The sequence below is a fragment of the Typha angustifolia genome, chromosome 13, assembly GCF_048772165.1.
Source record: "Typha angustifolia cultivar Huaian chromosome 13, ASM4877216v1, whole genome shotgun sequence".
Classification (NCBI taxonomy): Eukaryota; Viridiplantae; Streptophyta; class Magnoliopsida; order Poales; family Typhaceae; genus Typha; species Typha angustifolia.
The window spans coordinates 18,008,525-18,025,235 of NC_133251.1; the positions used below are offsets into that span (position 1 = coordinate 18,008,525).

Below are 16,711 nucleotides of genomic sequence, written 5' to 3' on the forward strand. Positions count from 1 at the left end.
AAAGAACATGTTTATCATTTCAAACAAAGTAAGAGAACTGCATTTTAGAACCTACAAAGCAAGCCTAATACAACAATTTTTTATTCCCCCTTTAAGCCCACCTGTCACTCCTCTACAAGATGCCTTTTGCAAGTCACTTCTTTTTATTTCAACACTACCTTTCGGCTTTTGGGCCCTCTCCTAAGCACGCCTGTCTTTGCCCACATATTATCATATGTGTCGTTGAACACAACGGAAGATGGCATGCAGCCATGATGGAAAAGTAGTCATGGCCCAAAAGACATGAAGAGCATTAAGATATTGGCTTCTATGTGCTGACCCCTATATCATCATCATAGTTAATCACATCCACTGGCTAGAATTTGGAACAAAACACTTCGGTCCTCCCAAATTATTCCAAGGAGAGACGTGCTTGCATTTATTCCAAGCCGAATCAGCAGCCGAGGTTGAGCACACCAAAAGCTAAGCACTGTTAGGTTGTGATGCGCATTAATGGTGGAATACCATCTTGGTGGGGTTGGGAGACCATGAAGTAATGGTGGGGCCCAAAAAGACCCCTCTCCCTCTCATTTCCACGGTTCCACCAACACTTACAAGATGAGCTGGGGCTACAGTGGGTATGCCTTATTCCGCTATTTGGTTGTATGTCAAATTATGTTAATTGATTGGACTTAGAATGATAGCTTCTCTCTCCCTTGCCCTTTTCCAAGCATTCATCATGAACTCGGATGCAAGATTTAATTGAAGAGGATCCTCCTGCAGAAGAACGAAAGGCTCAGACAGAAGCTGCCACAGATTTTAATTGTCTTTGTATGCTGCAACCCTGTCACGATCCAGGCTGCACATGTTCACCTTAATTAAACTCACTCATCTCTCTCAGCTTCTTTATCTCATGTTACTTTAAATCCACTATATAATCTATGCTAATCCTACAAGTCTAAACGCATTAGAGACTGTGACAATCTTTAATTTGACCATTGTAGGGCTTAACCTTAGACTCTACTAGTGACAGTTTAATGCCACTTGGTGTGTTTAGATCTAGAAACCTGCACCCTGTTACACCTAGTAGACAGGACTCCAAGTTCCTTAACCTTAATCATCCGTAAAAGCCAAGGCCCCAGAAAAAGATGGTTTTGTAAATTAGCTGATTAGAAGGAACAATAATAGAGAGCTTACCATTGTATTAAAGAAATCTGAATGCCCACAGACGAGCTCAGATCCAGCTTCCCATTTCCCAAAGCCCAAGCAAGAACATTGATGAGAGCAGAGGTCCTGCGCTAGACCTCAAGGTTTAAACAAGATATATCCAGAAGAATAAAAGAGAATAATGGATCATTCCACTGCCTAAAGACTCTTCCTTTGCTTGCAAGTACTTTAATTAACTTGGTTTTCGAAGCCAAAGAGTCACTCAGAAAGGAAGAAAAAGATATTAACATCAGAGAGTAACAAACTTGATTAGCTTTCAATTTGTGTTATACAACATATAAATCTATCAAAGCTTAACTTTTTCTCGGAAAAAAAAAATCAGAAATTGGTTAAACCGAGAGAGAGAGAGAGAGAGAGAGAGAGAGAGAGAGAGAGAGGGGGGGGGGGGGGAGGGGAAGAAATTGATCCGGAGATAGGCGAGCAGAGGAAAAACCCAGCTCCAAGATGGGATCTTTTGGATTGCAATCGACGAGCAACGAAGCAGAGAAGGTGGAGAGATCAGTAATCGGGCATGAGATGCGAGATCTTTCCCTCCTCCCCCGGCATCGACGTTCCCTGATCAGTAACCCGCAGCCAAATGCACACAGCGGTAAAGCTAAGAACCAAGCTCAACATCCCACTCCCCAACCCAATGCCAACAATAGCGAGAACGGAGAGCCCCTTCCCTCTCATGGGCGGAAGTGGATACCCGTAAAGATCCTTGTTCCCCACAAAAGAGCTCGCATTGAATCTGGGCAGCCCACTTCCAACTCCGGTTCGATTCGAGAGAAGAACAGGTATGGGTCCTTCGAGACGGTTGTAGGAGACGTCAAAAGCCGATAAACGAACGAGAAGACCTATCTGGTCCGGAATAGGCCCGATTAATTCATTCGAGTGGAGGTCGATAACGTTGAGATATGCGCAAAACGCGAGCTGGGGAGGGATTGGACCCGAGAGGCGATTGGACGAGAGATTGAGAACCGCGAGGTTGAGAAGGGAGGAGAGGGAGGTGGGGATGGGGCCGGAGATGGAGTTGGAGGAGAGGTCGAGGGATTGGAGATTGGTGCAGTTGGAGAGGAACGGAGAGATGGTCCCAGAGAGGGAGAGGTTGGGGAGGGAAAGCTTGTAGACGCGGCCATTGTTGCAGGTGGCACCTTGGAGGTAGGAGGTGAAGCCGTTGCAAGGAGAGGCGAAGGTGGATTTGGTCCAGTTGCGCAAACTTCCGTTGGGGTCTTCGAGGGATTGATGGAGGTTGAAGAGGCAACGCTCGTCGTCGGGGTCGGCCACCGTGGGAGAACGGAGATGGAGGAGGAGGAAGAGGAGGAAGGCCATCCCCGCCATTAGAGGTGGTAAAGGAGCAGCGACCTTTGGAATTGGGTTCGGAGAAGAAAGGGGGTGGGGGGAGGAGTTGGGCTCTATGGTCTATGGTGGGTGGGCTTCTGGCTTTGGAGAGGGGTAGTAGGAGGGGGTGAAAAGTGTGGATTTTTGGGAGGTGATTGATGTTGAGGGACAAGATTGGATTAATACTATTTATGCAGTTCAACTTAAAAAATACAAGAAGGCGTTGTCATAATAACCGAGATAACTACCCAAAAGCTAGCTCTAGCTCAATTAAACAGGATGCTTAATCTCATGCTAACAACAGTGCAATATGCTCATTTGCTTCTAACTGGAACCAGACAACATTTAGTGGACCTCAACCATTAATTGATAAAAGTCAGAATGAGTTACTTTGGGTTGGTTGTTCGGTGACAAAAAATGAAGTATGGTACATTTTGATCCGATACTTGTGAACTAAAAGAGAAGAAGTAACTCCTTTGGGTAGTTATCGAGTAAGTATAACGAAATGGCTAATAAGCCTAGCGGCAAAGATGAGGGGTTGGGTTGCACCAGCCACCAATTATGGCACCAGTGTCAGTATCATACATGTGAAGGTCTGCGAGTGTACAATTGGCAGCAGTCTGAAAGGAGCAGCTCAAAGGATCCTCCACCGTCCGTTCTATCGGACAGTCGTGGGCCGGAGGACCAGTGTCATCTGATTCTGATGGAGGTGTGCCCTAACTTTCTCCTCATCTGGGGTCATTATCCAGAGACCTTAACCCCCCCCCCCCCCCACACACTAATACCAACGAGGTACCAAGTTGATCGAGCTTTTCTAAATGCTAGTCTCCTCCTCCTCCTCCTCTTTAAGTCACTCTCAATCCCTGCAACAATTGTCTCTCTTTCTGTCTTTCTCCTCTCTTTTATCTCTCTGTCACTCTTTGATTCGTCTATTGCTCTTGCAGCACTTCAGACTTTAATAGTACGTAACAATATTTTGAGATCAACATACATAAGCTCTATGATCTATCACATTCTCAAGGAATGTGATTGGGGGTGAGGTAAGCACAACTGTTCAGCTGCTGTAGATCTCTAGGGCTTTGGGAATATGTGAAAGATTTCTCTTTGGATTAGACAGTGGCGTGACCTTCTATGCTTATAATACCTAGGAATGATGTTCAATGTTATTACTTATTAGTAGCACCCACTTTTTTTTTTTTTTAAAGTAAAACTAAAACAAAATATCCTCTCACTCTCCCTCTCTCTCTCCTCGCTGTCTGAGAGAAGCCACCACAGTAGATCTTCGGAGAATGGCCACCGAGCTTTGGTGGTCCACTCCTTTCAATGTGTTGCAATAATTAGGCGGAGTCGATTTGTTTGGATTTCTTTTCCCCGTTTACCGTTATTGCCGGTTAATACTAGTGGTGTCCACCATGCATATATATGTAATATGTTGCATCCCATGAACTGTCAAATCAAAATTCAGGCTAATAGTCCAAGATAATCTCATTAATCGATACCACAGCGCTTAACCAAAATAAGTTCCTTCTTTAGATTGGGCATAATTTTAGCCGCTGGTAGTGTCCACTAGGGAGAAGAAAATAAAAAAGCAATGGATTCTACGCGATTCAGTTTGTAGGAATTCATGCAATCAATTCCTGTGGCGGTACATTCCTACAACTACCATCTCTTTTGGGTGCGGTGCAATAATTGTCATCAACATTTCTCTGAACTTAATAAAAGTCATTGCCTTCCATTCGCACAAGCACATATTTAAGCAGAGAAGGCATTTCTTGATATATAATACAAATGGCACTTCCATTACGTTAACAAAATACACTGCACCGTATAGTAAAAGTTTCCTCCTGTTTTATTTTCTGAAAGTATGAATTTACTCGGTACGCTGAACTCCACCTTCCAAAACTATAACAACAGGGTAGTCTAATCAATCTATGCTATTTGTAGTACAATATACAGAAAGACATTAAAAATCTTCTCTACGTGTGGGATCTTGAAACCCATTAGTGAAGTATCATAAAATCTAACAATGATCGAGATCAATCCCTTCTTGGAAGGTCCCCAAGAGAAAAGGAAGACGGTGGTCAAGCTGCAGGTTGTACACCACTCCATCTGCTGTCATCATCGTCGATCCTGTTTACATAGTTATACTGGTTATCTCTCATGTAAGATACACCAGACCATATTCCACGGACGAGCAGAATGCTTAGAAAGACCATGCTTCCAAGTGTGCAAACAACCTGAAATTAATGCAACAGAATTAGAATGAGATGGCTCTAAGAACAAAACAAGCACTTGAACTAGAGTTGCTACAAAACAATAGGGAGATCATGCAGCTTCGCTCCCTTCATTCTTTCACCCACTAGCGCCAGAAATTAAACAAGTGACGAACTAGGATTTTGTGTTAATGCCGTTAGTGCTAACCTTCAGAACATGACTTTAAATCTCTGACTTACTATTTATAGTTCCAGTAAGTTGAACCTTTTGAAAATGGACAAACAGATACAAACTGAAAAAGGAAGAATAATTCAAAAAAGAAAAGAAAATTTGGAGATGAAAAGACTACACAATTTTCTGAGATTTTACAAATTAGGGCGTTAGGCATTAGCAGATATAATGCAATTTCCTGAGAGAAAGGTAACAATGAATTGATGCAATATTGGACAGTCACAAAAAGTATATGTAATGTACAATTCATACAACAAAATAGTAAAAGCTACACTAATCATGCATTTGTGCCTATCATGGACAGTGAAACTGAACATAAGAAGTTAAACTTGCACTTGTTAACTTGATAGGTGCTAACAATTTTCATGCGAGAACTTAGTATGGTGAGCACTGTTTTGCCCAAAGACATATAATGGCATTTCTGATCGGACTCTGTAATGTAGTTGGTTCCCAATAGTCCAAGACAAGAACACAGAGGAGTACATGAGAAGATAATAAAATTTGAGATTTAAAGGTACCACTGCTTGCTTTTCACTTCTTTAAATGTAATAATTGAGGAAACCAAGAGAAAACAATAGAGGAATAATTACATGTCACAGTTAGCAGCAGCAAATTTTGGTACTAGATGGTCCTAACACTTTCCTGTACATAGAAACCATCAATCCAGGAAAGGATTAAAACACAGACATGAACTCCTATTGTAGTAATGATAATACTAAGTGACATATGGCAAATAACCCGAGTGAGCTATAAGCGATAAGTAAGAAGTAGATAGTAATGAAATTATGATCCAGCACGTGTTCTAACTTTATCGTAAATATTCTGCCATACAGATAACCTAGTGATCATAAATACATCCTGAACCAACATGGAATCTCAAAGCTTCAATCGATTATTTTCTTCTGCAAATTGTTTACATGTTTGTATTTTTCAAATCCATAACAACGCATCCTTACTGGAAATTATTTAACATTTTGACAAAGAAGCAAATATCAAATGGCATGAAAGATGTAGAGTTCACCTCAAGAAACGCTTTCAGGATCCACAGGAAAGCTAGTATGAGGACTCCATTGACCGAAAACCGCACCTAATCCAATCCAAGAACACAACTTTCTAATCCATTCAATTCAATTATCGCCAAAAATTCAACAAAAGATCCATCTTTTAAACAGGAAAATGAAAAATTACTCGAAAAGGAACAAAGGTAACATACCAATTTGGTAGAGATCGAAGGGGGCAGCACCGACCGAGCTGCCTTTCGTGCCCTACGAGATATCCTCCCGAAAACGTTGTTTAGGAACCTCACGAGGAGATCCAAACTCCTATCGTCCTCCTCCTCTTCCTCCTCATCGTCATCCTCGTCATCGTCGTCCGCTTCGCCGCCGAAATCACGGACCCATGCACGTGGATCTGGCACGACCACCACGGCGTCCTGCCCAAGTATAAAAAAGTCGAATCCAAATGCCTCCCGTCACCAATTTCTTCAAATACAAAGGATTAGAGAGAGATGGTTGAGGAAGACGAAGGTAGTACCTGGGGGTAAGAGAACTTTCTCGAGGCTTTTAGCGGTGAGCGGTTCCGAAAGGAAGCGAGGAGAGGAAGGGGGAGGAAGATACCATCGGCGTGGCGCTGAGAGGCGTGGGAAGGGAACCGCGGAGCGCAGAAAGAGGAAGAGACGGAAGCCATGGAGAGAGAGAGAGAGAGAGAGAGAGAGAGAGAGAGAGAGAGAGAGCGAGCGAGCGAGCAAACCAATCATTAAAGGGCCTCCTCATTTTTTTTGGGCCTTAGCCCACCAATCTAGGATCACACGTGTACCCAATGTGTACTTATAATATTTATTTATCTCATTGAGAGGATCATACAGCTTGTGGTAATTAATTTTCTACTTATTGGTTAGTTCATCCAATTATATAACTATTACAGAACCATACTTTTTTTTTGCCAAGATTGCTTATGCATCTTCAGCTTTTGATTTCAACAGTCTAACACTTATTCTTTGAAATGCATTAGAGCACTCCATCTATGCTGATTGTTTGTACCTCACTTTTTAATTAACAAAAAGAAGTAATAATTAATAATATCGTACTGTTGATTAAGTACAGAAACCCATCAACAAGTTGCTATAAGAGAATTCCTTGCATATAACTATCAGATGATCCATCTATTCCACTCAAGTAAACAAAAAACATAAACCCGACACCACATTTTAACTTCCCAAGGTTTTTCATACATGGGACCTATAACACCAAGCAAAAGACTCCAAGTAAAATTCTAGTTTATATGATATAACAATTTCTCCTGAAAAATGAAGAGAAATGGTTAGGCCAGTGAAACTGTACAATCCACGAAACCTTCCACCAAAGACTCCAACTAATGGTAAATCCTTTTTCAGATGTACAGCATCCCCAATTAGCAGCAAGCAGGCAGTGCATCAAAGTCTTTCACTATTCCACCTTCATGGAACCTGATATATCCCAGCAATTTCGCATGAACATAATGTATAGTAAACATTTGGAATAATACGATTCAAAAATAGAGTGGATCTCTATACCACATTGCTCTGTGCCACAGGGAGCTGCATCAGGAATGAAGCCCAGTCGAATGACACTTTGAAGTTCATCATCCCACACCCCAGGCATCTGTTGACTAGACGTGGTGAATGCACACAAAACAAACATACATAGGAGGATTGCAGCAGTAAAGAAATGCTTCATATATACCTGAGACATGCTAGGGAACTGGGGAGTTGCAGCATGCTGGATGTCGACTTGATTTGGGATACTGCATAAATTTTCCGGTTGCATGACAACCTCTGCGGACGTGCCATACAAATGGGCGTGAAGATTGCTCAATCCCTGATTGCATCCAAGAAAAGCAGGATGCCCGTCGTATGAACGGAAGATCTACATAGGTGAGAAGACAATTAAAAGGAAGGTAAAAGGAGAAATTTTTTCTACTACTAAAATCATAGTGACAACAATGAAGGAACCATATGCTGGAAAAGTACATGTATCCATAGACATGTTTCTCTTACATCTTTTGATAGAATCTGCTCAAGATCAAAAGTCAGTTCTGGGTTGACCACCGCGAGCTTCATCGACAGGAACTGCAATTCCAATTATACTAAGATCAAAATTGAAGGAAAATTATCAAAAGAAATCTTCCACTTGTAATAGCCTAACAGTAATATCTGTTGACAAGCATGCCAGATATGAACCGTCACATGATTACTATAGATGGGAGCCTCACTAAGATTCTCAATGAAGATACCTCAACCTGCCGTTGCAATGACTGCACATAGTTGATAATCTCATCAAGCATCATAGCCTTACCAGTAATCTGCCAGATCAAGAGTAATTCGTTGATCGTATACGATAATGTAGTAGGGGAAAACAGTACAAATAAGGACCCTCTGTAAAGATTACCTTACTGCATCCTGGAACAAGATCTTGAAGAAGCCTCATTCTTTCACTGATCTTTTCCCTTCTCACCTGAAATCCTAGGAAATTAGTCTACAGACTCGTGACAAAATAAGAACTATAAATTCATTAGCATAAAAGCTCACTCTTTCAGCAAGGCTGTGGCTGTTGGTGGCTTGGCCACGCTTGGCCCGGACATGAATGTAATCTTCTTTAGGAGCATCAGAATCCAGAGAGTTCTCCTGACCTTGCTTTATTTGAGGTTGCTTCTGAATGATAGCACCAGTTCTCTGGACAATCTTTGGTTTTTTTTCATCTTGCTCCACCAAATTTTTCACAGACTGACCATCATTACCATCCTATTACAATAAGACCAAAAAGAAAAAAATCTATCAAACTAAATGACGGATAAAAGAGACTCAGAAGTAACTTGTTGCTGAGCATCTAAACCTTTGGATACAGTGAATTTGCACCACTTTCACTGATAGCTTTTCTTTTCTTCACCTCGAAGCTTTTGTCAGTTTTATGTTTGTTAGTTGAAGGGAAATCTGAAGAAGAAAAAGAATTTGCAGTCAGGCAGTTTTCAGAAAAATTAGACAAACGCCAGAACGTAAGAAGACTGATGCCGCTAAATTTCCAAGGTGGCAAGGCCTAATTTACCAGCAATGGAACCGCGATATGGGAGTGTTTGTTGCATACCAACATTATGCTTTGTAGAAGGAGTTGGCCCATTAAAATCCATAGCTTGATCAACTGATATGAGGGGGTTCCAGTCGCTTGCCAAGAATTGGTCACAAAAAGTTGCAGAAGGACAAGAAGTTGTCATTGAAGATGTCCCTATAACTTGATCAGATTGCTTAGCCAGATACATCTGCAAACCCAAAGATCAGCAAACCCAAAATTCCTCCTTTCCTGCACAAAATAGAAGGGAAAAAAAATCGCATTATTGATTATATACAGCAAAGTGACCTACTATACGACCAACTTCATATTAAGTCAGATCACCTATTGAAAGTCCTCAGATCACCTATTGAAAGTGCTCTAGTATTGTCTTTAGCGAAAGAGATAGCTGGAAGTAGACTAGTAAATTTCTTGAAGGACTCAACAAGGAACAATTAAACCTAGCAGCTTTATGCCGAGAAGTTAAAAAGCAAAAGTAATTCCTTACGAAGAATCCTATAGACAAACAGAAGGAAAAGAGAACCAAAGTGCAGGCATATTATCTAATACGCACCAGCTGGATAACTTTAAAAGACTAGGATCAAATCTATCCTACTGCAAAGAGTCCCATAGACAAGAAAGTGGACCTTTCACCAAAGCGTAAAGGAGACAAGTACGAAATGAGTCCCATCATTAAGAAGCTCTACATCTTAGTGGTCTCTTTGACGCAAAAGATGGCTCTCCCATCCAACTTCTGCAATACAAACTAGTTGAAGAATAAACCTAACCTTTTCCACAAACTAGGCTCAATATTCAGCTAGCTGAACACCCCAAGCCCATAAAATTTCATGAACCCAGAAGAGATTTTGAGGCCAAAGAGAGGAAAAGAAAATTCAAATGGGATTGTAAACGAAGGGCACACGAGGCTAAATCTCGTCAGAAAGAGGCAAACAAATAGAACAGAAATTTCCAGAGAAGGCAAGCTTCAGTAGTCATAAAGACACCATACTCTGCTGGACTTTCCACTGAGGTCTCGGGGTTAACTCAAGCTCGACTATGGTATAGTAAACGACAAGAGCAAATTTGAAGCTTTACAACAACAGTAAAAGGGATAGTTTGGAAACCTCTTTGACTCTTACCAACAAAGGCATCTAAAGAACATCTTCAAAGCATCAAATGCTGCAGTAAAGCATTACGGAAATGGTTTCTACTGAAAGAGTAATCTTCCAATTTGAGAAAATGCCAGAACTTCTCTGGCCTGCAAAGACAACAGTGAAGATGGCTAAAAAACAGAGGCATTTTGAAAATTTCCTGAACGGGTATCAAGTGGAAATTAGAAGTGCCAAATCCTGATTTAAGTAAATCATATGATTTGCTTCAAATAAGAGATCGACCCATCTGCAAGCTTCAAATACCACATCGAGCTTAAACACAGTAGAATTTGGGAAATGGGTGCAGGTGATGATCGCTGATCAGATATCATAGCAAGAACTTTACTCAAACTAATATTAGATACCCACTAAGATGAATCTACTGCAACGCAGAGAGAATCAAACAGGAGAAAAGAAACAAGATTGAGACAATGGCTTGAAAGATTACATTCAGACAATTAGGATAGAGTGGTGGTGGTTGTTACCTGCCAGCGAGGTGAAACTGTTGTGTTTTTTCTATTCTATCTTTTTTCCTCTCTTCTGGAGGGGTTGTTAAACACTGCCAACTGCTCTGGTAAAATATGTACCCCAAAGCCTAATGTAAGCTTGATCTATTCAAAGGTATGCAAGGCCACATAAATTGATTTTAGAGAGGGAGAGCTTTGGTTGGAGGAGTGAGAAATCTTATTCTATGGTATCTCCCAATTATATTATTGCTTTTTAGGAGGGAAGGTGCTTCTCTTCCACACCAAGCTTTGAAGGAGAGATCTTTTACTGACACACTGCCAACTACTTCTACACTCTTTTTTTGTCACTGCCAACCCATCAACAGCTCTCTCTCTCTCTCTCTCTCTCTCTCATTTTTCTCCTACCCAAAAACATATGGAATCTAATCAAACTTTTACCTTATTGTCCTTTACACTTCTGAACTAGTGGAAGTAGCTGGCTGCTAGAATATAGTCAAAGGGAAGACCAAACCCAGCCAGATACATTTATTACAGTTAACAAACCCGTGGGATTTTGATTCATATTCGTAGATTCTAAGGAGGTCAAGGATTTAGCCTTTAAAGACAGCACGGTTTTAGAATAGCCACTTCATTCATAAAGGTAGTCTCATTCATAAATCAAAAGCTTATTCTTTTTTGTGCTGTGCAAATAGTAATTCTTTCATCCATGCATAAATCCAACGATATAGGACAGACAAGGATAAAAGAAGTAGGATAAAAAAGCACACCGTCATGGTCATCAAATCAGGGATATCTAGCTCTTTGTTATCCGATCCCTAAACTTCGATATCCAAGTTAAAAATTGGTATCAGATTAAACAATCCCCACCCAATAAGAACGGTACGCGTACATCATCTTCGAGGGACACGAAAACATCTGTGACTTGCCCCTCGACAAGGAAGACACAACACCTGCTGCACCAATGATGTAGAAGATATGAAAATGATCCAGGAAACTACAATACCATTGCAGTGATCAGATGAGGATAGCAGGCTAGCAGCATACCAACTCCTTTCTTGTAGATGGATGGCAACCTTGCTTTCTATTTTACAAATACCTTTTCCATGTCCACCAGGCGAGAGCTCACAGAAAGTTGACACCTTTCTTGGCTTACACAATGCCCCGTACACCTGTTACTGAGTGCTTCCTCTTGCCAGGTATCAAAGAAGATCTCCTTGCTTGCTATACACTAATGCGGATCAGAAAACAGTAGAATTAAAGCTGCTATCTGATAATGGATACTTGATTTAGATTACGTAGATGGAAGCACGCGTATGTAAGAAGTAATCATATTTCTTCCTGCAACCAACGTAAGTTCATTAAAAAATAAATTGGGCGGTCCTTAGAACTTAGTCCCTGCACATGCAATGCATGATCAAGTTTTAGTTGCCAAACATTCCCTTCTCAGATGGGAAGACAAAAGGCTCATATGATCAGTAGAATGAACAAGCAAATGAGGGTCTGAGCACCTCTTATGCAGTTCCACATCAGGGTTAGACCATTTTCCATTTTCTACTAAGTAGGAATAAATGTAGATCATCCTGTGGATATGCTTGATCCTACTACATCTTTCTACTCTAGTCTTCCGTGGCTCCATGCAAATCCTATTGTTAAACTAAGACACCGTACACGAAAGCCTATTTGACAAATAATAACAACAGTAAAGCATAGGGAACACAATAACTAAGAAAAAAGATTTCACTTGAACAGCCATGACCCACTCTTCTTATTCAAAGTGATTGCAACTAACTGAATCTTCTGTACAAAATATTTGGAGTTCTATTTACTCGGAGATGCAACAAAGGATGCTGCAGCAAAACACTCAAATTAATGGGAGTGCATATCATCTTTCATGCCTTCTCCCAAATCAGGACAGGACATTCTCTCTAGCATCAAGTATTGAAGCACCTGAAGTCTATATATACAATCATTCACAATAATATTGTGCTGACATAATACATCTAATCCAAAACTGACATGGCTTGACTTCTGCCCACTGGGATCCATCCAAATCGATCCCTACTAATTCCTCTAAATTTACAATTAATGAGGATCATCGATAATAAGATTAATCTAGCTGTTCTAACAGACAGTAATGTAAATGTGAGTCAGGCATTGAACAGTACATCTCAAAGTCTAGATTGCATTTCTGAACAGAAACACTGTAACAGCTATAACCCTCAGATTGACAATCTTTTAGTTTACTCAAAAAACAATCAGACCTTCCGGGATAGTAAAAATGACTACATACATGGAATAGCAACGTCAAGGTTGCAATGGTGACGCTATACCAAAGAGCAGCTCCTTGCCCCCATCTAAAGTGTGATAGGTAACTTCTTACATAAGTACCCTCATTACCTAAGGTGCAACAACAACCAACAGATACAGAGAAGTCTATAAATTCATGACATAGATTGAGGGCATCAATCATTCAACTTAACAAGAAAGAAATGACAATATAAGTGCATCCACACGACTTGACAATACATGAAAGGAGGACCATAATCAAGCATGTCTTTATATTTTTCAATGCAAGGACAAAATCTAGCTGAACTTGTCGGGGACAAAGTTATGGGCATTGTCTCTTCAATACAACATATAATGAAGTAACGAACTTTACAAGAAATGCTAAAGGCTATCGAATACACATTTGGTCATGATGATAATCGACTCTTGCCATTGTTGTAAGAGGATTGGCTTAACGAAGTTGTGCGTCAACTAGTTTTCCCTTCTCTTTTCACCACAATAAGATGGCAAAAGATGCAGAAGATAACAGCGGTTCAAATTGACCATCATACATAAATCATAAGCCATAATAAAAACTTCAACAATTAATTGTACCTATAGCAATAAGTAAATCGATAACAAGATGGGAAGTTCTAAGATGGGTGAGTCCGTGCATTCAGATCAATGGTCTGTGACTCTGTTCATGCACTAATACTTAACTGTGCAAATCTGGTCCAAAAGAAACTTTGATTTCACTCATGAAATCCATATTTCAAGCAAACTTCTCGACGGAGTACACAAGAGCACTTTGACAACTAATAAACAAAAAGGATCCAACATTGATTTACCAGTGATTACATCATAGCTCCTTTCTTTGCTAAAAGCAAACTTATTTACATCGTAGAAGAAACCACTAACATAAGTTGGCTACCTTCTACATTGTAACACCAATGCTCCATGTAGATCGCTCCATAAACCATGGTATACCTTTTTTTTCAAAAAAAAAAAAAAAAAAAAAAAACTAGCTCGAACAACAGGGACGAAAGATAGTAGGAACCTTATTTCAGCACCAGATAACGAAAAACTGAAAGGCATTTCATAGCATGCCACCAAAGTGGCCACCCCTATTAAGTCTATTATACGGGGACGGAAATTGCTGCCTAGATGGAAGGCGAGGAAGGACTACTCTGTGCGCCGGTGGACTCAAATCAAAATCAGGAAACAATGGAAGACTAGGCCTTGATACGAATCCGAACCTTCTCGTAGTTCCCAAACATGACCTTTTGCAAGTAGTTTCCTCTTTCCATGCTCTTGCAAATCTCTCTTTCCAGTTTCTACCTGCTATGGTCATCCTATCAGTAGACCCAAACTCCTCCTCAAACTTCTGCTTCCATAGATTATCATCAGAACAGAGCTGCCTCAATTCAGAACAAGTGGCCCCGACCTTCACAACATTCACACCAGGAAGAGAAGACAAAATCTTGGTTTTGATATCATCGGAAAGACGCATGAAGCACGGCGGCGAAGGCAACCTATTCTTCAAACAAATATCAATTTGTAAAGGCAAACAAAGCCCATCTTTCATCACCTTCCAAAGCTCAAAGATTTCTTTCTCCTCTTTATCGCTCACCGAATCTGTATTCAAAGTCCCTAAAGGTACGAGCTTTAATGCATCCAGACACACTCGGTACGAATCCGAACTTCCTCCAGCAACATATCCATATACCATAATATACTGCCCCATCACTGAAAACTTCAAGACGGCAACTTTTGCATCCAGATCAAACATCTCGCCATCGACTTGGCCAAGAGTGTACCTAAGGGACAAAGTAGAAGCCTCCGGAGCCCATCCTAAGGGCAACCGAGATCCATCTCCACCGACAACAAAGAAACCGGAATCAAGAAAAGCCGCATGAAGCGTGATAACAAAGTGCTCCAGAATTCCCATAGCTCTGCCACCCTCAACTTCCATCGCTTTCTTTAGAAGACTAATCAAAGGGGAATTCTCCACTGCAGCAGGTTTCGCGTCCATCTCCATGCGATCTTTTCCTTTTTGATCCGCCGGCAATTCCCGGGATGGGGCTGGATCTAAGTTCTTGGTTACGGCTACGGTTTGCGGTTCGGAGGAGACAGAGTAGAAGAGGAGGTCACCGGAGGTGAGGCCAAGGGAAGAGATGGGGTCGTCAGGGGAAGAGGAGAAGAGCTCGTCGTCGCGATTGAGAGAGAGACGAATCGATTCGGGAGGGATTGGAGCAGCGGAAGAGAGGTGACCCGCGAGTAGGGTTTTCAGATCGAGGAGGGAGGATGAGCCAGGGGCGTCGATGCGGATCGTCTCCTTCGCCGCGAGGGATCGGATTCGAAGCTTCATCTCCTTCTGCCACAAAATCAATCGAGAGGTCTAGGGATTTTGGTGGTTACTATTCGCGTCTGGTTCGCATCTATAGACACGGACACGTGGCGATTACGTGAAACGGGTCGGACAATGGATAATATCGATCCGACTCCGAATTCTTTCATTATGGGCTTAGTGGATCTTGGCCTACCATAAGTTAGCCCAACAAACCAGTGGGCTAGATAGGCGTGGTTGTTTTTGGGCTTTTGTAGTCCCTTACTCCCTTTCTTTAGAGAGAGAGAGAGAGAGAGAGAGAGAGAGAGAGAGAGAGAAAAGAAAGTCGTGCAATCAAAAGAATATCAAGTGATTAGAAGGTACAGAAGATGACAGAGATGGGGGGGATGGGGGGTCGAAGCACTTAAATGGAGCTTTAGTTTAGGGGGCCCATGAAAATGGTTTCAGTCTGGAAGAGTAGTCTGAGGTGAAATGTTTTGTGTCACAGTCACAGGCGAATGGAGGGCATAGCAAGCACATGGGCATCTAGATATCTGTAAGGCAGTAGTGATGATCAACAAAATGAGACAAAAATGTTTGATGGTACTTTGTCCATCCTGTTTCATCGGGAGAGGCAGGTACTAGTCTTGTTTTTTGTTACAAGGGAAAGCCTGAGAGTAAAACTATTCCTCCCGGACCCAGTAAACATGAAATAATATCAAACAAAAAAACAAAATATCATTCTTTTTTACCCCCCCCCCCCCCCCCCCCCCCCTTTTTTTTTTAAGCCCTGACCTTGATATTGAAACCTAAGCTTTGGATCCTAAGCTACTTGAGATCGAACTGGGCTTCGCTTCGGCCCATAGTGTTTGTGCCCAATGATCATGAATTACTGCATACGTATATGACATGCAGGGTACTGCTTGGTTTATTTTCAGTGCTTTCTGACAAATGTACATGAATTCACGGGTAGTGTATGGTTCTTATTCAATAATTGGTATTTTCTGACCCAACCTTTGCATTCAATAGCTAATTTACCAAAAGTACTTCCTTACAAAGATGAGTGCAGGGCAGCCAAGTTGAGAGAGAAAGAGAGAGATTTTGAAATTTTAATGTATCTATAATGAAGTGAGAAGTTTAACACGTATGCCTTTTATATTAATTTCTATAGTAAAATTATTTATACTATATTGCTCCACAGCTCCAGTGATAAGAAAACTGCGTGGTCCAAACTCTCTCGCTCTCTTTGTTTTTATTCAGAATCTAATTGCCGGAAATACTGGTCAACTCAAAATTTGAAGGGTTTTATTTACTTTAAATTACAGTCATCGGATGAATAATCTACGGGTTTTAGCATAGTTTAGAATAATCATTATTTGCTACGCAAAGGAAAGTTTCAATCTCTCTTTTTCCTGCCTCAGGATGGAGGAGATCCTTATCCTCTGATTAGCA

At 41.1% G+C, this 16,711-nt stretch overlaps 4 protein-coding genes across 10 annotated transcripts; all 4 read right to left on the minus strand.

Annotated features, from left to right (window-relative positions):
- Nucleotides 1-67: 67 nt before the first annotated feature.
- LOC140774001 (receptor-like protein 44) lies at nucleotides 68-2,665 on the minus strand. The gene is made up of 2 exons (XM_073116811.1): nucleotides 1,177-2,665; nucleotides 68-756 (listed from the first exon to the last, which is right to left on the minus strand). The coding sequence occupies exon 1, from the start codon at nucleotides 2,524-2,526 to the stop codon at nucleotides 1,705-1,707; it is 822 nt and encodes a 273-aa protein (XP_072972912.1). The 5' UTR covers nucleotides 2,527-2,665; the 3' UTR covers nucleotides 68-756; nucleotides 1,177-1,704.
- A 1,691-nt stretch (nucleotides 2,666-4,356) lies between these two features.
- Nucleotides 4,357-6,693, minus strand: LOC140775041 (uncharacterized). The gene is made up of 4 exons (XM_073118276.1): nucleotides 6,505-6,693; nucleotides 6,185-6,403; nucleotides 5,993-6,058; nucleotides 4,357-4,763 (listed from the first exon to the last, which is right to left on the minus strand). The coding sequence occupies exons 1-4, from the start codon at nucleotides 6,655-6,657 to the stop codon at nucleotides 4,608-4,610; spliced, it is 594 nt and encodes a 197-aa protein (XP_072974377.1). The 5' UTR covers nucleotides 6,658-6,693; the 3' UTR covers nucleotides 4,357-4,607.
- Nucleotides 6,694-6,975: 282 nt separating this feature from the next.
- On the minus strand, nucleotides 6,976-10,932 carry LOC140775040 (transcription factor bHLH49-like). Of its 7 annotated transcripts, XM_073118271.1 has the most exons (11): nucleotides 10,687-10,932; nucleotides 10,190-10,308; nucleotides 9,051-9,302; nucleotides 8,841-8,938; nucleotides 8,537-8,749; nucleotides 8,397-8,462; nucleotides 8,221-8,310; nucleotides 8,006-8,077; nucleotides 7,692-7,874; nucleotides 7,523-7,610; nucleotides 6,976-7,435 (listed from the first exon to the last, which is right to left on the minus strand). In XM_073118271.1, exons 3-11 carry the CDS (start codon nucleotides 9,259-9,261, stop codon nucleotides 7,416-7,418), a joined length of 1,041 nt encoding a protein of 346 aa, XP_072974372.1. In that variant the 5' UTR covers nucleotides 9,262-9,302; nucleotides 10,190-10,308; nucleotides 10,687-10,932; the 3' UTR covers nucleotides 6,976-7,415. The 7 variants fall into 7 exon arrangements, with proteins under 7 accessions (XP_072974372.1, XP_072974371.1, XP_072974373.1 ...); XM_073118270.1 differs by lacking the exon at nucleotides 10,687-10,932 and having other exon boundaries at nucleotides 10,190-10,599; XM_073118272.1 differs by lacking the exons at nucleotides 10,190-10,308; nucleotides 10,687-10,932 and adding an exon at nucleotides 9,698-10,168.
- Nucleotides 10,933-13,749: 2,817 nt separating this feature from the next.
- On the minus strand, nucleotides 13,750-15,329 carry LOC140773644 (F-box protein SKIP22-like). Its single transcript, XM_073116316.1, has one exon. It carries the CDS (start codon nucleotides 15,299-15,301, stop codon nucleotides 14,030-14,032), a length of 1,272 nt encoding a protein of 423 aa, XP_072972417.1. The 5' UTR covers nucleotides 15,302-15,329; the 3' UTR covers nucleotides 13,750-14,029.
- Between the last annotated feature and the right edge of the window lie 1,382 nt (nucleotides 15,330-16,711).

Excerpts from the sequence above, each read along its gene's own strand:
- LOC140774001 (XM_073116811.1), bottom strand. The coding sequence starts at position 2,526 with ATGGCGGGGATGGCCTTCCTCCTCTTCCTCCTCCTCCATCTCCGTTCT.
- LOC140775041 (XM_073118276.1), bottom strand. The coding sequence starts at position 6,657 with ATGGCTTCCGTCTCTTCCTCTTTCTGCGCTCCGCGGTTCCCTTCCCAC. Across the intron at positions 6,404-6,504 it reads GAAAGTTCTCTTACCCCCAG|GACGCCGTGGTGGTCGTGCC; the intron begins GTACTACCTTCG and ends ATACTTGGGCAG. Across the intron at positions 6,059-6,184 it reads CTTCGATCTCTACCAAATTG|GTGCGGTTTTCGGTCAATGG; the intron begins GTATGTTACCTT and ends GGATTGGATTAG.
- LOC140775040 (XM_073118271.1), bottom strand. The coding sequence starts at position 9,261 with ATGTATCTGGCTAAGCAATCTGATCAAGTTATAGGGACATCTTCAATG. Across the intron at positions 8,463-8,536 it reads GCCACAGCCTTGCTGAAAGA|GTGAGAAGGGAAAAGATCAG; the intron begins GTGAGCTTTTAT and ends CTAGGATTTCAG. Across the intron at positions 7,611-7,691 it reads AGTTCCCTAGCATGTCTCAG|ATGCCTGGGGTGTGGGATGA; the intron begins GTATATATGAAG and ends TCTAGTCAACAG.
- LOC140773644 (XM_073116316.1), bottom strand. The coding sequence starts at position 15,301 with ATGAAGCTTCGAATCCGATCCCTCGCGGCGAAGGAGACGATCCGCATC.